We start from the raw sequence: 13,534 nt of genomic DNA, 5'->3' as shown, positions 1-13,534 counted from the left end.
TCCTTTTTTTTCTAGAACTTGCTGGAGTATTTTTTTAGTGTTACCAACTTAAAGTTTTACCTCCAAAAGAGGAAAAATCTGAATAAATTATTTTGTACGGACAGGCGGACAAACAGTGACAAAATATATGGGTTCCTTTGTTTAATACGGAACCTAAAAAAATACCAAAATATACCGTAACATAACGCCGTAAAATACAAGTATATGCACTTGCATGCATATATCCGATGTAATAATAAATAAGTTTTTCAGGATCAATCAGTGTCTCCCAATCTCGGAGCAATCTCAGCCAGGCGAAGTCGTTCGCAAGTGTTCTAACTTTTAACAACGTTGCCCTAGTCAACTTGAAGAGACCTGGCTCTCTGATGTATCAGGTAAGTTTTTTTTTTTAATTTATGGAAAATCCGCGAAGAGAAATACTAGCCGTCACGTTCGTAACCAACAGTATTTTTCGCACATTTCCCTTTTCGCGACATTTTTCCTTTTACCAGGTAAATGAAATTAGGTAATTTTATCAGGCTAATTATACAGTTATTACAAGGCTGTTCAAAATCTTTTTGTGAGTGGCTTATACAACACTTCGATGTCTAATTTTACGCCTTTGCGCCTATGGCGTCAATAATGATTTTAAATGACCTATAAGAAACTAAACTCTATTGACTACACAAGATGTTGCATAACTTACTGCCAGTGGACTACCTGAGCTACCTTGGTTTGCCTGTTCGAATTTTGAATGTCTCATGTAAAAAGGCGTCGCGTCAACTTGCAATTTTACAGTAAGAACTGACCCCTTATTTTAACGTACGGTATTATATTAACAGATCCAAGGCTACATAACATGTGTGATGGCGACGCTAAATGTGATGACGGTGTCGTACGAAATGGTGACGCTGAACGACTGTGGCGCGCTGTTCTGGCTGCAGGCGGTATTCGACCTGTGCTTTTATGTGCGACTGTACTTGATTGTGCACGAGGTATAATATATGTAATATGTTGTTATGTATGACTTGAAAGCGTCCGTGGCCTAGTGGGTAGACCTTTGGTCTACTTTATTGGGACCACAAGAGAGTGTAGGTTCGATCCCGGATGGTGACGGTGTCGTGTCGGTGTCGTACGAGATGGTGACGCTGCACGCTGAACGACTGCGGCTCTGTTCTCTGAGAACAAGTATTTAGACATCCGCTTGCACGTATTTGAGTTAAAATTAACTCTGGGCTAAAAATCATATTTATTTCTTTCTGGCCATAGTCACCTGAGACTGCACTTTTTTTATTTAATTAATATTATTTTCATGATGTTATAAGCCCAATTTTTACAATTAGAACACACTCAGTTTGCTAATAGAATATACTGATGGTTCCATTAGGAGCTACCGCAGCCGCTAGCGATGGCCGATGCGTTAAATTGATTTCCTACATTGATACGATAATACTTTTATACATTACTACTAGTCTATGCGTTAGTGTTTAGTACTATCATCGGTGCATCATACCAATTCATTTAGGTCGTCATTGGTCAATTATTCTATTTTACTTGGTCAGGAAACTATTTCAAGTCCATGAAATTTTCACTGATGGCTCACTACATTCGTACCACAAATGTATACTAAATATTTACGCGTACATTTTGCAGCGAAAAAAATTAACCAACATACTTCCCACAGTTAATTATTTTATCGTTGCCTCGGCTTCGGTCATATATTTTCTATCTCTGTTTTCTTTCTATTTTTATTTTTTTTGTTTCCACATTATATAAGAATAGATCAGTATTACATAAGTCATATGCAGGCATGCCTGCGCAGGTAGACCGGAATGTGTGTGGGCGCCGGTCTGCACAAAAACTGCACAGGTCTATTCCCATTTCCCACACACTTTCCGGTCTACCTGCACAGGTGGACCTCTCCAGTAGACCGTAGCGTGTATGGCAGCAATTACAATGGTAGTATTTTGTCAGGGCTACATAAACAGACACGGGGACTTAATCCTGGACAGCGCGCGATGCCGGCGACGGTACTTCAAACACAAGCTGTGGGTGTACTCAGATTTCATAGTCAATGTGCCTCTGGAGCTCTTTGGACTGTTTTTTGAGTAAGTTGCAACATTTTTATGCAGTGGTTACTTCTCTTAAGCACTGATTTGCCTGTTAATGTAAGGTTCTGGTGAAAATATTTGATAAAGCGAATAGTTTAGGTTACAAATCCCTATCACTTTATTGAATCTATACAGTCTCTTGAATCCCTTAAGGCCCAAAGTCTCCTTCAAGTAACAAGATTCTAATATTGTATTTGCTTAAAAACAAACCAAAAGTTCTAGATTTAAATCAATGTCTAGAATCATATTAATTGTACTATTAGTACATGAACAATACGCGCTAATATTACCCATTGAAGACGTATTTAGTCACACTCGGCACATACTGTCCGTCTGTTGCTGAAATGCTGCTCCAAGCGTAACACTAATACCATAAAGGAGTGAGCACACTGAGACGGGCCGTGCCGGGGCTCAGCGTGCCGGGGCGCATCGCAAAAATCCGTCTCCATACAATTTGTATGGAGGCGGATTTTTGATCGCACACTGTGTCGGGGCGCAGCGGATTTCCGTCAATGCGACAAGGCCCGAAAAACCCACTGCGCCCCGGCAACAGTGTGACCACACTTCACATAGATTTCCACTTTTTGGTAGATTTGAGGTCAAATAAATGACGATTTAGTAGTCCAAAATTTTTGTAAATTTTAATAGAAGATCGATATTATATAACAAATAATATAAAAAATTAAAATGCATAATGAAGACAGCCCATATTGTAAACATTTTAGTTTTATTTTAGTTTCAACCACGTAGAATACATTGATTAATAAAGGTAGATTTTCAGTAGAATCTAAAACACGGTCTAGTAGATTTTAGTACAATATAGCAACGTTTTTGATATATCAAGTCACGAGCGATTTAAGAGTGGTCACACTGGAGCTATCCAAAGTACTCAAAATCCGTCAATGCGATGCGGCCCGGCCCGGCAATAGTGTGCTATAGCGCATTTTGCGCTGCGCTGAGCCCCGATCCGCCCCGGCAAGCCCCGGCACGCGCCGACAAAGTGAGCGCGAACCTTAATAGTGTCTTTGTTTGTGACGAATATGTCCAGGATATGCGTCAGCTGTGTGAGCTAAACTTAGTATTATATGTATCCAAACTTTGATACTATAATATTATAAATGCGAAAGTGACGTGTCGGTCTATCTGTCCGTCTGTCTGTCTGTTACCTCTTCATGTCCAAACCGCGGAACCGATTTTGCTAACAATTTGATATGGAGATACTTGTCCCGGAAAAGGACATAGGATACTTATTATCCTGGAAAAATGTGCGATATACGAATTTTGACGCAACGATATATTATAAAATATGCATAAGTTTCTCAGGTTATCGCATGATAAACTATTTCGATTTCCGAAAGTCCTCCATTTGGACTATCAGCAAAAAGTTTTCAGTTAGCCATTTACAATTAGGTTAATCTCGGAAAGGATTAGGCAAATCGGTCACCGATTAAAACTATCGGCTTTGGGTGGCTAAGGAAAGTAGGTTACATGTTGCCTGCAACTTCATAGTACCGAAATCCGTTTATCACGTGAGTAAGTAGGTATACTCAATTTATAACATGGAACGCCTCCGTGGTCTAGTGGTATAGAGCGTGGCTCTTGAGTCGGAGGTCGTGGGTTCGATTCCCGCGTTGGAAACATGTTATTTCCAAGTTTGGTTAGGACAATGCAGGCTGATCACCTGATGATTGTCTGAAAAGTAAGATGATCCATGCGTCGGATGGGCATGTAAATAGTCGGTCCTGCGCCTGATCTCTCGCCGGTCGTGTCGGTCTTTCCGTTCCACTGGGTTATGAGAGTACAGGAATAAAGAGTGCTCTTGTGTACTGCGCACACACTTGGGCACTATAAAATTACTCCTGCGCAGCTGGCCTGGTAACAATGAAACCGGCCACCGTCACCTAAGCCGGTGTGGGAGCTATTATGTTGTTTATGTTTATTATTTATACTCAATTTCATCAAAATATGTCTAGCAATCTAAGCGTTGATGATATATGGCATATTTTATCGACAAATTTTTTTTCTCTCTCTCACGGTTGTAAAATTTCAGCCATTTTAGTTTTTCTCGGGCTTTCACACTAATCTGACCAGCAGGCCTACTATCAACTTTTAAAAGACGACTCAAATTCAGAGCAGTTTAATTTGGGTTCCTAAACAAAATCGCTAACATTCGTACCATCACCTTATTAAAACCGCGCCTCAATTGAAACGTTACGGAGCCGAAAAGAACGAACGAAATCGTTGAAAAAAACACATTTTGTCTCTGATCCGCAATTCCAAGGTCGAAGTGGGAAAGAGACAACGAGAATAATGAATAGGCTGTTTCTCTTGATTCGAATGCCGCGTTCTAAAACTTTGTATCGTTTTCATAATTACAGTTGGTATTATTTTATAAATTCTAGTTATAAAGTGACACAAATTTTCTAATGATATACTTACATATTATAAAAAAAAATATTTTATTTATAGTTCTTGTACCGGACACAAAATTTTATCAAGTTTTTGAACGGGTGTTGTGTGACAATTCGTGACGGGAGCGGGGTTGCCAGGTGTTCGGTATTCTACCGAACGGTTCGGTATTTTTGTATTATAAGTTAATAATTATTATTTTATTTCTTATTATTTTTTTTTACTTCTTATGTAAATATCCAATAAAGATAAAAAGGGTCTCATTTGATAGCTAAACTTGTGGAATACACAGGCAATATGTTATAAATTTCGTGGAATTAAACATAGAAAAACCAAAGTTTGAGAAAAAAAAATATATTTTTTAATTAATGGCTTTTTGTAAAAATCTAGCGCATAAAAATGGTTCTTTTTTATTTTAAAAAGATAGAGGAGGTTTTCATCTCAAATAAATTTTTTACTTCTATGCTCTAAGTCAGATAGTTTAGAAGTTATAACAATTTTCCTATGAAGTATAGGTCAGATCAGTATGAAGTCAGAAAAAAAATGTGAACTCATGATTTATGGCATATTTTAGTGACAAATTGGCTTTCAAATATTTTTTTTTCTCCAACTTTGAAAAAAAAAATCCCTAGCTTCAATACTAATCTGACCTATACTTCATAAGAAAACCATTATAACTTCTAAACTATCTGACTTAGAGCATTGAAGTAAAGAATTTTTTTAAGATGAAAACCTCTTCTATCTTTTGAAACCAAAAAAGAACCAGTTTAATGCGCTAGATTTTTTACAAAAAGCCATAAATTAAAAAATATACAATTTTTTTTCTTAAACTTTGGTTTTTCTATGTTTAATTCCACGAAATTTATAACATATTACCTATGTAAGCGTAGTCCACACGTTTGGCTATCAAATGAGACCTTTTTTATCTTCATAGGATATTTACATGAGAAGTACTAGTCAGATTAACTGTGTGAAAGCCCGAGAAAAACTAAAATGGCTGCCATTTCACAACCGTGAGAGAGAGAAAAAATTTTAAAGCCAATTTGTCGATATCGAAAATATGACATAGATCATGACATCAAAGAATCGGACAGCGGTGTCGGGACACATTGTATAAACCAATAAAGGTGCGCGTCCACCAAATCGGAAATTCATTTCTATGCCGGACAAATTATGATGACGCTCCGATTCCGACCCGGTGGACGCGCAGCTTTAAAGACTCTTTCAATACTTTCTCCCCTCTAGAGAACCGTTGTACGCGATGCACTTCTTCAGGGCGAACAAGTTGTTGAGATTGAAATATCTAATACAATTTTATCGTGCCTCCTCTAAGGAGCTCACTAACAACCTGACTGTTCTACAGGTAAAGCACAAGTAGCTTAAGCTTGTTAAGACTTAAGATGTTGTTTTATAGAATGTTTACTAAAGAAGCTTTAAAAGTCTACGGGTTTTAAATTATTTGGCGCACCTGCACTATGACCATAATATAAATAATATACAGTAGACTATCTTTATAGTAACCGTTTGTATTGGGCGCACGCATACATTAATGTGATTTCCGGTAACTTGTGTAGCAAAACGATGCAATTTTATATCGCCTAAACATTTAACTGATTTGACTGGATACGGCTGTAATATTTTACTTTTATATCATAATATATTTATTACTATGCTATGTCTTAAAAAATCCAGGCGCATCTCGTGCAAATAAAGATTTCAGCACATACGACAAACATAATATTAGCCGCTTACTCACCAAGCAGCAGCCTCGCGAAGCTCCGGCCGCAAACGCTCGGGTGAGGCAGCGCGTACGTTGGCCTCGGGCGAGACACGTCTTGACCGACCGACGATTTGCCTCGCGAGGATGCTTGCTAAATCAGTACGCGGCTAATAAAGCTGTTTCTACGAAACCTCTGACTATATTCTGCAGACAGTAACGACAGGTCTAGTGATGGTGCTGACGATCCACACGCTGGCGTGCTGCTGGCTGCTGGCGCTCATCTCCTCCGACCCCATGTGCCTCATCCGACCCGCTAAGATGCATCTCGTTGACACGTAAGTTATAAACACTAACTAAAGGTCTAAAGCCACGCAGCGAATTATGATAGTCATTACTCACACATTATATTAAATTATGATAATGAAAACTTTTGAAAGCATAGCGACGTAGACGTCAGGACAAAAATTACAACGCATTTAAATGTCATCTACAAGTCCTATGGCATCCATTACACGGTAGGTTTTGCTGTCAGTTTTACCACAGTCATGACTGTAACTGATGGATAACCTACCGTGTAAGAGCGTGACAGACGGTTGCATGAAGTTGATTGACGAAAATCTGGATATCTTGATTTTTGCTTCATGCAACCATCAGTCACGAATTTTGAGTGACTGACAAAGTAGGAAAAAAATTAGAAACGTATACCTTTGAAAATGTTGGCTTTGACTGACATAAAACTGAAGAGAATTGAGTGACCGTCTTAGGCTGGCTTCTCACGGCATGTGATATCACAAGCCGCGCCGCGCCGAGCCAGCTATTACGAGCGAGCACAAGCCACAGGCGATCACGAGCCACCCCTTCTCACGGCGCGTTATATCACAAGCCGCGCCACGCTGACAAACATTCAAGTAAAATTAACTTTATTAACACGATAATAGATATCATTTTGCTCTAAGTCACTACGTTAAATAAGTAAATTTTAATGAAATGCAACTTTATTCACTAGGCAACTAGGTTGCATTTCAATATATGCCGCTAATTTTATTATATTAAGTTTAATTCCTTTATTTTGATAACAGATGCCGCTGCTTGGCGGCTACATGGCGCTATAGCTAGCACGAAGATATTTGTTATAACTTATAGGTATAAGGTGATTAACTAGTATGAAACTATTTCCATTCACACTCACTCTTGGTGTTGTAGAATTATCATGCCAGAGCAATTTAAGGTCTAGGGTAGCCGTACAGACGGATTTCGGAGTTTGTGCTTGAACAGAAGCGTCATTCCTCCACCAGTACGAGTGGAAACATAATGATAATTATTATTATTGTGAATTAATAATAATAATTATTATGTTTCCATCAGTATAACATCACGGGGAACTGGGAAGGTTTTGAGCAATTATTATTGTTCGGAATCGTACATCCTGCAAGCTTTCGTCATCATTCTACGCGAAAAACATACCATCATCAATCCTCATCACCTTGTGTTGGTGAGTGGCAGTCTTCCACCGTGCATTTTTTGCATAACATCCTGCCATGCACTGTAAAACTCAGGAATGAACTGCCACCAGAATTTGAGGACCAATACACGCCATAGGAATTTAGTCCCAGCACCCAGGGTATCCCACCCTGGGACTTAAATCCCTCTGGCGTGATAATTCTACAACACCAAGAATGAGTGTCAGTGAAATGAGTTTCATATTATTTAATCATCTATAATAAAAATCTTCGTGCTAGCTATAGCGCGATGTAGCCGCCAAGTGGCGGCATCTGTTATCAAATAAATGAATTACACTTAATTTAATAAAATTAGCGGCATATATTGAAATGCAACCTAGTTGCCTAGTGAATATTTCATTAAAATTTACTTATTTAACGAAGTGACTTAGAGCAAAATGATATCTATTATCGTGTTAATAAAGTTTCATTTTACTTGAATTTTTGTCGGCGTGGCGCGGTTTGTGATATCACGCGCCGTGAGAAGGGGTGGCTCGTGCTCGCCTGTTTGCTCAAGCCACGCCTTTGAAGTTACCGACTTTAATCGGATCGGGACGCGCCTGCACGAGCCGCGCCGCGCCACCCCTTCACACGGCGCGTGGCTCGAGCGGGCGCGGCGCGGCTCGTGGTAGCACGCGCCGTAAGAACGCAACCACGCCACCACTAACTTAGGGCGCGTGGCTCGAGCTGGCGCGTGATATTAAACGCGCCTGCTCGAGCCAGCCCGAGCCACCCCTTCACACGGCGCGTGGCTCGAGCGGGCGCGGCGCGGCTTGCGATAATACGCGCCGTGAGAAGGCACCATTATACCATTCGTCAGTCCATCAGTCACCTTCAGTATAACATAATTCATGATTGACGAAATTGACTGTCGCTTGCATGAGCGTGTAATGGATGCCTAAGTCTATTAGTTAAAAACATTTCAGTGACACCCCTACCCGTCTCTGGGACTACTCCACATCTCTGTACGTGGTCGTCTCAGAACTAACCACGACGGGCGGCGACGAATACTACAACAAGTCCATACTATCAGTGATCATACTCGCAATATGTCTCGTACTCGGCAAGATTCTAGCGTCCGTTGTCGTCGCTATATCAATGCAGATATCGCATTTCACGAAATACGCCCTAAATGTGTACGAAAAGGAAACGCTTGAAGTGATCGACTATTTGAAGAATCAGGGGCTGTCACGTAAGCCTTTTTGATTGATTTTAGGGTTGCTGATATCGAGTTTTATTTTTATTTTTCTCCGTTCTGTTTTTTTTATAATTAATCAATGTTTAATGCTTGACTCTTAGAGGAAGTTTTTCTTTTCTATTCAGAGTTAAAGGGTTGTTGTGGTTGATTTGTATAACTATTAGAATTCGTTCTCTTTTGAACTCTCAAATCAATGTAAGATTTTGTTTTGTAGAGTATCAATATAACAAGTTTTGGAAGTATATCCAGCAGCTCTGGAAGAGCGAACGTGGTAGACAGGTAAATTTAATTACCTATGTCACAAAATACAGGTAAAAAATTCATTTACTGATTCTTAAATTCATTAATTTATTTCTACATTTCTGTACAATAATATCTGAAATGTAGAAATAAATTAATGAATAAAGATTCAATAAATGAAATTTTTATATTTGTAAGTTCCTAAACTTGTAAGTATTTGTAAGTTTAGTATATTTTAATTTACTGTTTGTTACATTTTCAAATATAACAAACAGTAAATACTAAAAACAGATTAGACATCTTATGCGTAAGTAGGTACTGTTATTGAATGTCTACTTATGTTCTTACTATAATATATTGTCTCAGCTCCCTGAGCTAATACAACAAATCCCGTACGTCCTGCGTTGCGATGTGATGTCGGCGCTGTTCGGCCACCACCTGCGGAACTGCTACCTGTTCTCCGACACCAGCCAGCACTTCCTTCGCCAGCTCGCTGTGCTCCTCGACTATAATGTCTTCTTTCCAGGTAATTTTGATGCTACTCTACTGATGCTACTATTAGGCAACATTTTTAAGAACTACTCAATACCTATTTTGCCTTTTTTACCTTTGACACTAGCCAGCATTTCCTAATTAATGCTGTCTGATTTTCTGGACCAAAATGCCTTTTTTGCACGTAACTTTTATAATTTATGCTCATGTTGATTCCTTTTATACTATACAATGAAAAATATCCACTAATTTAATGTCATAGTATACAGACAGTCTAATGCTGGCTTCCCACGGCGCATAATATCACGAGCTGCGCTACTCCGAGCCGATTTGTGCGAGCGAGCACCAGCCAACAGGCGAATCCGCGCTACCCGTTCTCACGTCGCGTAATATCTCGAGTCGCGCCTCTGAAGTTACCGACTTCAATCAGATCGGACGCGCCGCTCGTGCCACCTCGAGCCACCCCCTTCACACGGCGCGTGGCTTGAGCTGGCGCGGCGCGGCTCGTGATATAACGTGCCGTGAGCCAGCATAAAATACATTATCAGTTTTACTATTTGAGCTGCAATTTTCAGGCAACTACATAGTAGTTTCGGGCGACAGCGAGGCCCGCATGTACTGGGTGGCGTCGGGCGTGGTGTCGGTCGTGTCGGTCCGCTCCGACCTGACGGAGACCACACACGAGCTGCTGCACGCCGGGGATCTGTTCGGAATTGTGCAGGGCCTGAACAAGGGCATACCGCATCACTTCTCGTATAGAGCGGAGACTCAGGTGAGATCAGACGTACGACGAGATCACACACATACACACACGCACGCACACACACACACACACACACACACACACACACACACACACACACACACACACACACACACACACACGAACATGTCTCACCAGTTTTAAGCTGCAAGTTGCAGCATTAAGCGGTGGCGTCAGGCATTTTACTGACATTTATTTGATATTACTTAGTTAATACAGTGCGACAAGGCTTTAAATGAACGCGGGCGGTGGCGCTGCTGGTAAAGGAGAACTGTCAAAAACTGTCAAAAATTACATTTTTGTATGATAGCAGCGTTCGTTCCTTTTTTCGCCACGTTCATTTAAAGCCTTGTCGAGCTGTAATGTAACTGAAAAAGTTTTTTGTAATCTCAGCTGATATAATATTTTTAAATGATTTTCATTTACCTTACTAATTTCAGGTGGGAATAATATCACTAAGTTCAGATTCCTGGCTGAACATCCTACCACACTTCCCCGAGGTCAAAGCGTTGATATCATTAAAATCAGAAGTCTTGTTCTCTAAGATTTAATGTAGAATTAATTATGATTTGCATGTTATTATTTAGTGTTTTAGATTAAATAAAATAGAATTTATCTTGTTTTGCTTATGAAATTTTTTTACGTTTATTAATATCCAACGTTTCTTTCTCCTCATGTTAGAATTTCTTGGGATTCTAAGTGTCTTTAGTCTGTTTTTCATTACAATCGATTCAGGCGACTTGGTGAAGAGGTAAGGAATACATAAATGGGATGGAATGAAATAAACACAAATGAAATAAGATAATATTGTAATTTATAAATCTGTAACAAAAGTATCCTTTTAACCTTGTAGGTTAAAGCGTAGCGTGCCTTGGTGGGGCCCCGTATAAAAAATTGTTTGGAGGCCCTCAGGAAGGGTAACTTACGGACGTTGGGGGCCCCGTATAATTGATACGGCAGATACGGCGGTAGCTACGCCACTGCTTTTAACAGTATAATATTATGTATTTTGTTTCGTCTATTTTGTTGTTATTCATAAATCCCTTCCATCCCTTCTCTCCCTTCCCTCATCTTTATCAGTGATAAAGATATTTACGCAAGTATAACTATTCAAGGTCCGTTGTTTTTGTCTGACATGTAACTTTTCCAGTATACCAGACAAGACAAGCAGACCTTGTATTGGTCAGTATTCACTATCGTTATTACTCGATAGTTTTACTCCAATTAGAGTAAAAACTATCGTGTGGACCGCAAAACTAAGAACTCGAAGGCTCGGTGGAATTAAATAAATCTAATTTCCTTCGAACTTACTCGACGCGAGTCGTCGAGCTTTACTCAAGCGTGTGAGTTTTGCGGTCCATGCGATAATTTTTACTCGATTTGGAGTAAAACTATTAAGTAACGCTGAATGTGTGGACGAAAGCCCAAGCCGTGGTTTTTACTCTATGTGATTGCTCGATCAAGTAAAACCGTATGTGAGTACTTAGCAAATAATTATTTTCTGTAATTTATAGTTATTTTAGTCTCATATTCGACTTGTAGAGATAATTATGTGCCGTAATACAATGTAAACTGTATTATACCGGCAACGCTTATACAATCTGATTCCTGATAAACCGTAAGCCAATATTTGTGCTACGTGATACATACGGCGAACAATCTCTCCGTTATGTTATATCATGTGTAACATATAATATAATATTTAAACAAAAATAATAATAATAAATAATAAAAACTTTATTTACTTTAAAACACATACAATAGTTAAGATAGATATCGAAGTCGCCTAGTAGGCTAATAGCCTGTATCAGGCAAACAACGCTCTTCCATTTTTATACAAGCAAAAGTTATTACTATTTATACTAAGATTAAGAATAACATAATGAAAATAGTTACTTACACGCTCAGAAAGTTTAGAAAAAGATTTAAACATAACATAATTAAAAAAGTTACACACTCAGAAAGTTCAGAGAAGATTAGAAGATTTGATACAATAAAATATTAGTAAAATTTCTTATTAAAAATAGGATAGAGAGTTTGGTACAACTATATACATCAGTGTAATTTGTGTAATAATATATAGTATTGTTGTTGCTATGAATGAGTGGATGTGGAATGTGGATGATCGTGTGTGTGTATTATTTATTAATAATAATAATAATAATCTTTATTTCTTATAAACAGTTACATTACTAAGATACAAGATTGAAGTCACCTAGTAGGCCTTAGCCTGTGTCAGGTAACAACGCTCTTCCATACCTAAAAACCGTAGAAATCACTTATTATATATTATAAACAGACTATTTAAGTTATTATTAAAACTACTTTAAGTACACAAGAAGGAAAATACTAAACAGTTAACAATTATAATACACAATTTTAACTCAAAACTAATAAACTCATGCTTGATTGTGCAGTTATGTAAAAGCAAAGAATCCTTAGATATAATATATTTGTAAGTATGTGGTGTGTGTATGTGTTTGTGTGTGTATGTGTGTGTGTGTTTGTGTGTGTGTGTGTGTGTGTGTGTGTGTGTGTGTGTGTGTGTGTGTGTGTGCGTGTGTGTGCGTGCGTGTGTGTGTGTGTGTGTGTGTGTGTGTGTGTGTGTGTGTGTGTGTGTGTGTGTTTATGAATGTGATTTTATATGTGTAAGTACGATTAATCTACAACTTTAATGATTCAATCAGTTTTTCAGTATCATTGTAATTTAAGGGGCTTAGATAATCTCTAACCATTTTTTTTTAACTCTCTGTTATTTTTGTCAGTAATATTTAACACATTGTTTATTTTGTTGTAAATTATAATAGACTTATTAACGTATTGTTTCATCGCAAATTCTTTTTAGTAAGATTTTAATTATTGTGTAAAGTTTATATTTTTAAATATTCTATTAATTTTTCGGTTTCTTCATAATAAAATGGTTTTAAGTATTCCTTGATCATGGTTTTTATATCTCTACTAACTTTATTTTTAATATTTAGTGCATAAATATACATGAGAATTTAATACGAGCTTTTGCCCGCGGCTTCGCTCGCGTTAAGAGTATTATTATATACAAACTTTCATCCCCTATTTTAACCCCTTGGAGGTAGAATTTATCAAAATCCTTTCTTAGCGGATGCC

At 38.4% G+C, this 13,534-nt stretch overlaps 1 protein-coding gene across 2 annotated transcripts in view; it reads left to right on the top strand.

Annotated features, from left to right (window-relative positions):
• Nucleotides 1–11,007, top strand: part of LOC121732490 — a 61,063-nt gene extending 50,056 nt beyond the window's left edge. For both annotated transcript variants that reach the window (XM_042122389.1, XM_042122388.1), the window contains 10 exons: nucleotides 253–374; nucleotides 822–974; nucleotides 1,954–2,087; nucleotides 5,745–5,862; nucleotides 6,430–6,554; nucleotides 8,645–8,910; nucleotides 9,131–9,195; nucleotides 9,523–9,682; nucleotides 10,224–10,420; nucleotides 10,852–11,007. In XM_042122389.1, coding sequence (XP_041978323.1) covers nucleotides 253–374; nucleotides 822–974; nucleotides 1,954–2,087; nucleotides 5,745–5,862; nucleotides 6,430–6,554; nucleotides 8,645–8,910; nucleotides 9,131–9,195; nucleotides 9,523–9,682; nucleotides 10,224–10,420; nucleotides 10,852–10,962 — 1,451 coding nt within the window. In that variant the 3' untranslated portion in view covers nucleotides 10,963–11,007. The remainder of the gene's footprint in view (nucleotides 1–252; nucleotides 375–821; nucleotides 975–1,953; nucleotides 2,088–5,744; nucleotides 5,863–6,429; nucleotides 6,555–8,644; nucleotides 8,911–9,130; nucleotides 9,196–9,522; nucleotides 9,683–10,223; nucleotides 10,421–10,851) is intronic.
• The last annotated feature ends 2,527 nt before the right edge of the window (nucleotides 11,008–13,534 follow it).

The sequence above is a fragment of the Aricia agestis genome, chromosome 12, assembly GCF_905147365.1.
Source record: "Aricia agestis chromosome 12, ilAriAges1.1, whole genome shotgun sequence".
NCBI classification, from domain to species: Eukaryota; Metazoa; Arthropoda; class Insecta; order Lepidoptera; family Lycaenidae; genus Aricia; species Aricia agestis.
Note: the sequence above shows the minus strand (reverse complement) of the source record. Positions and strands in the feature narration are given on the sequence as shown.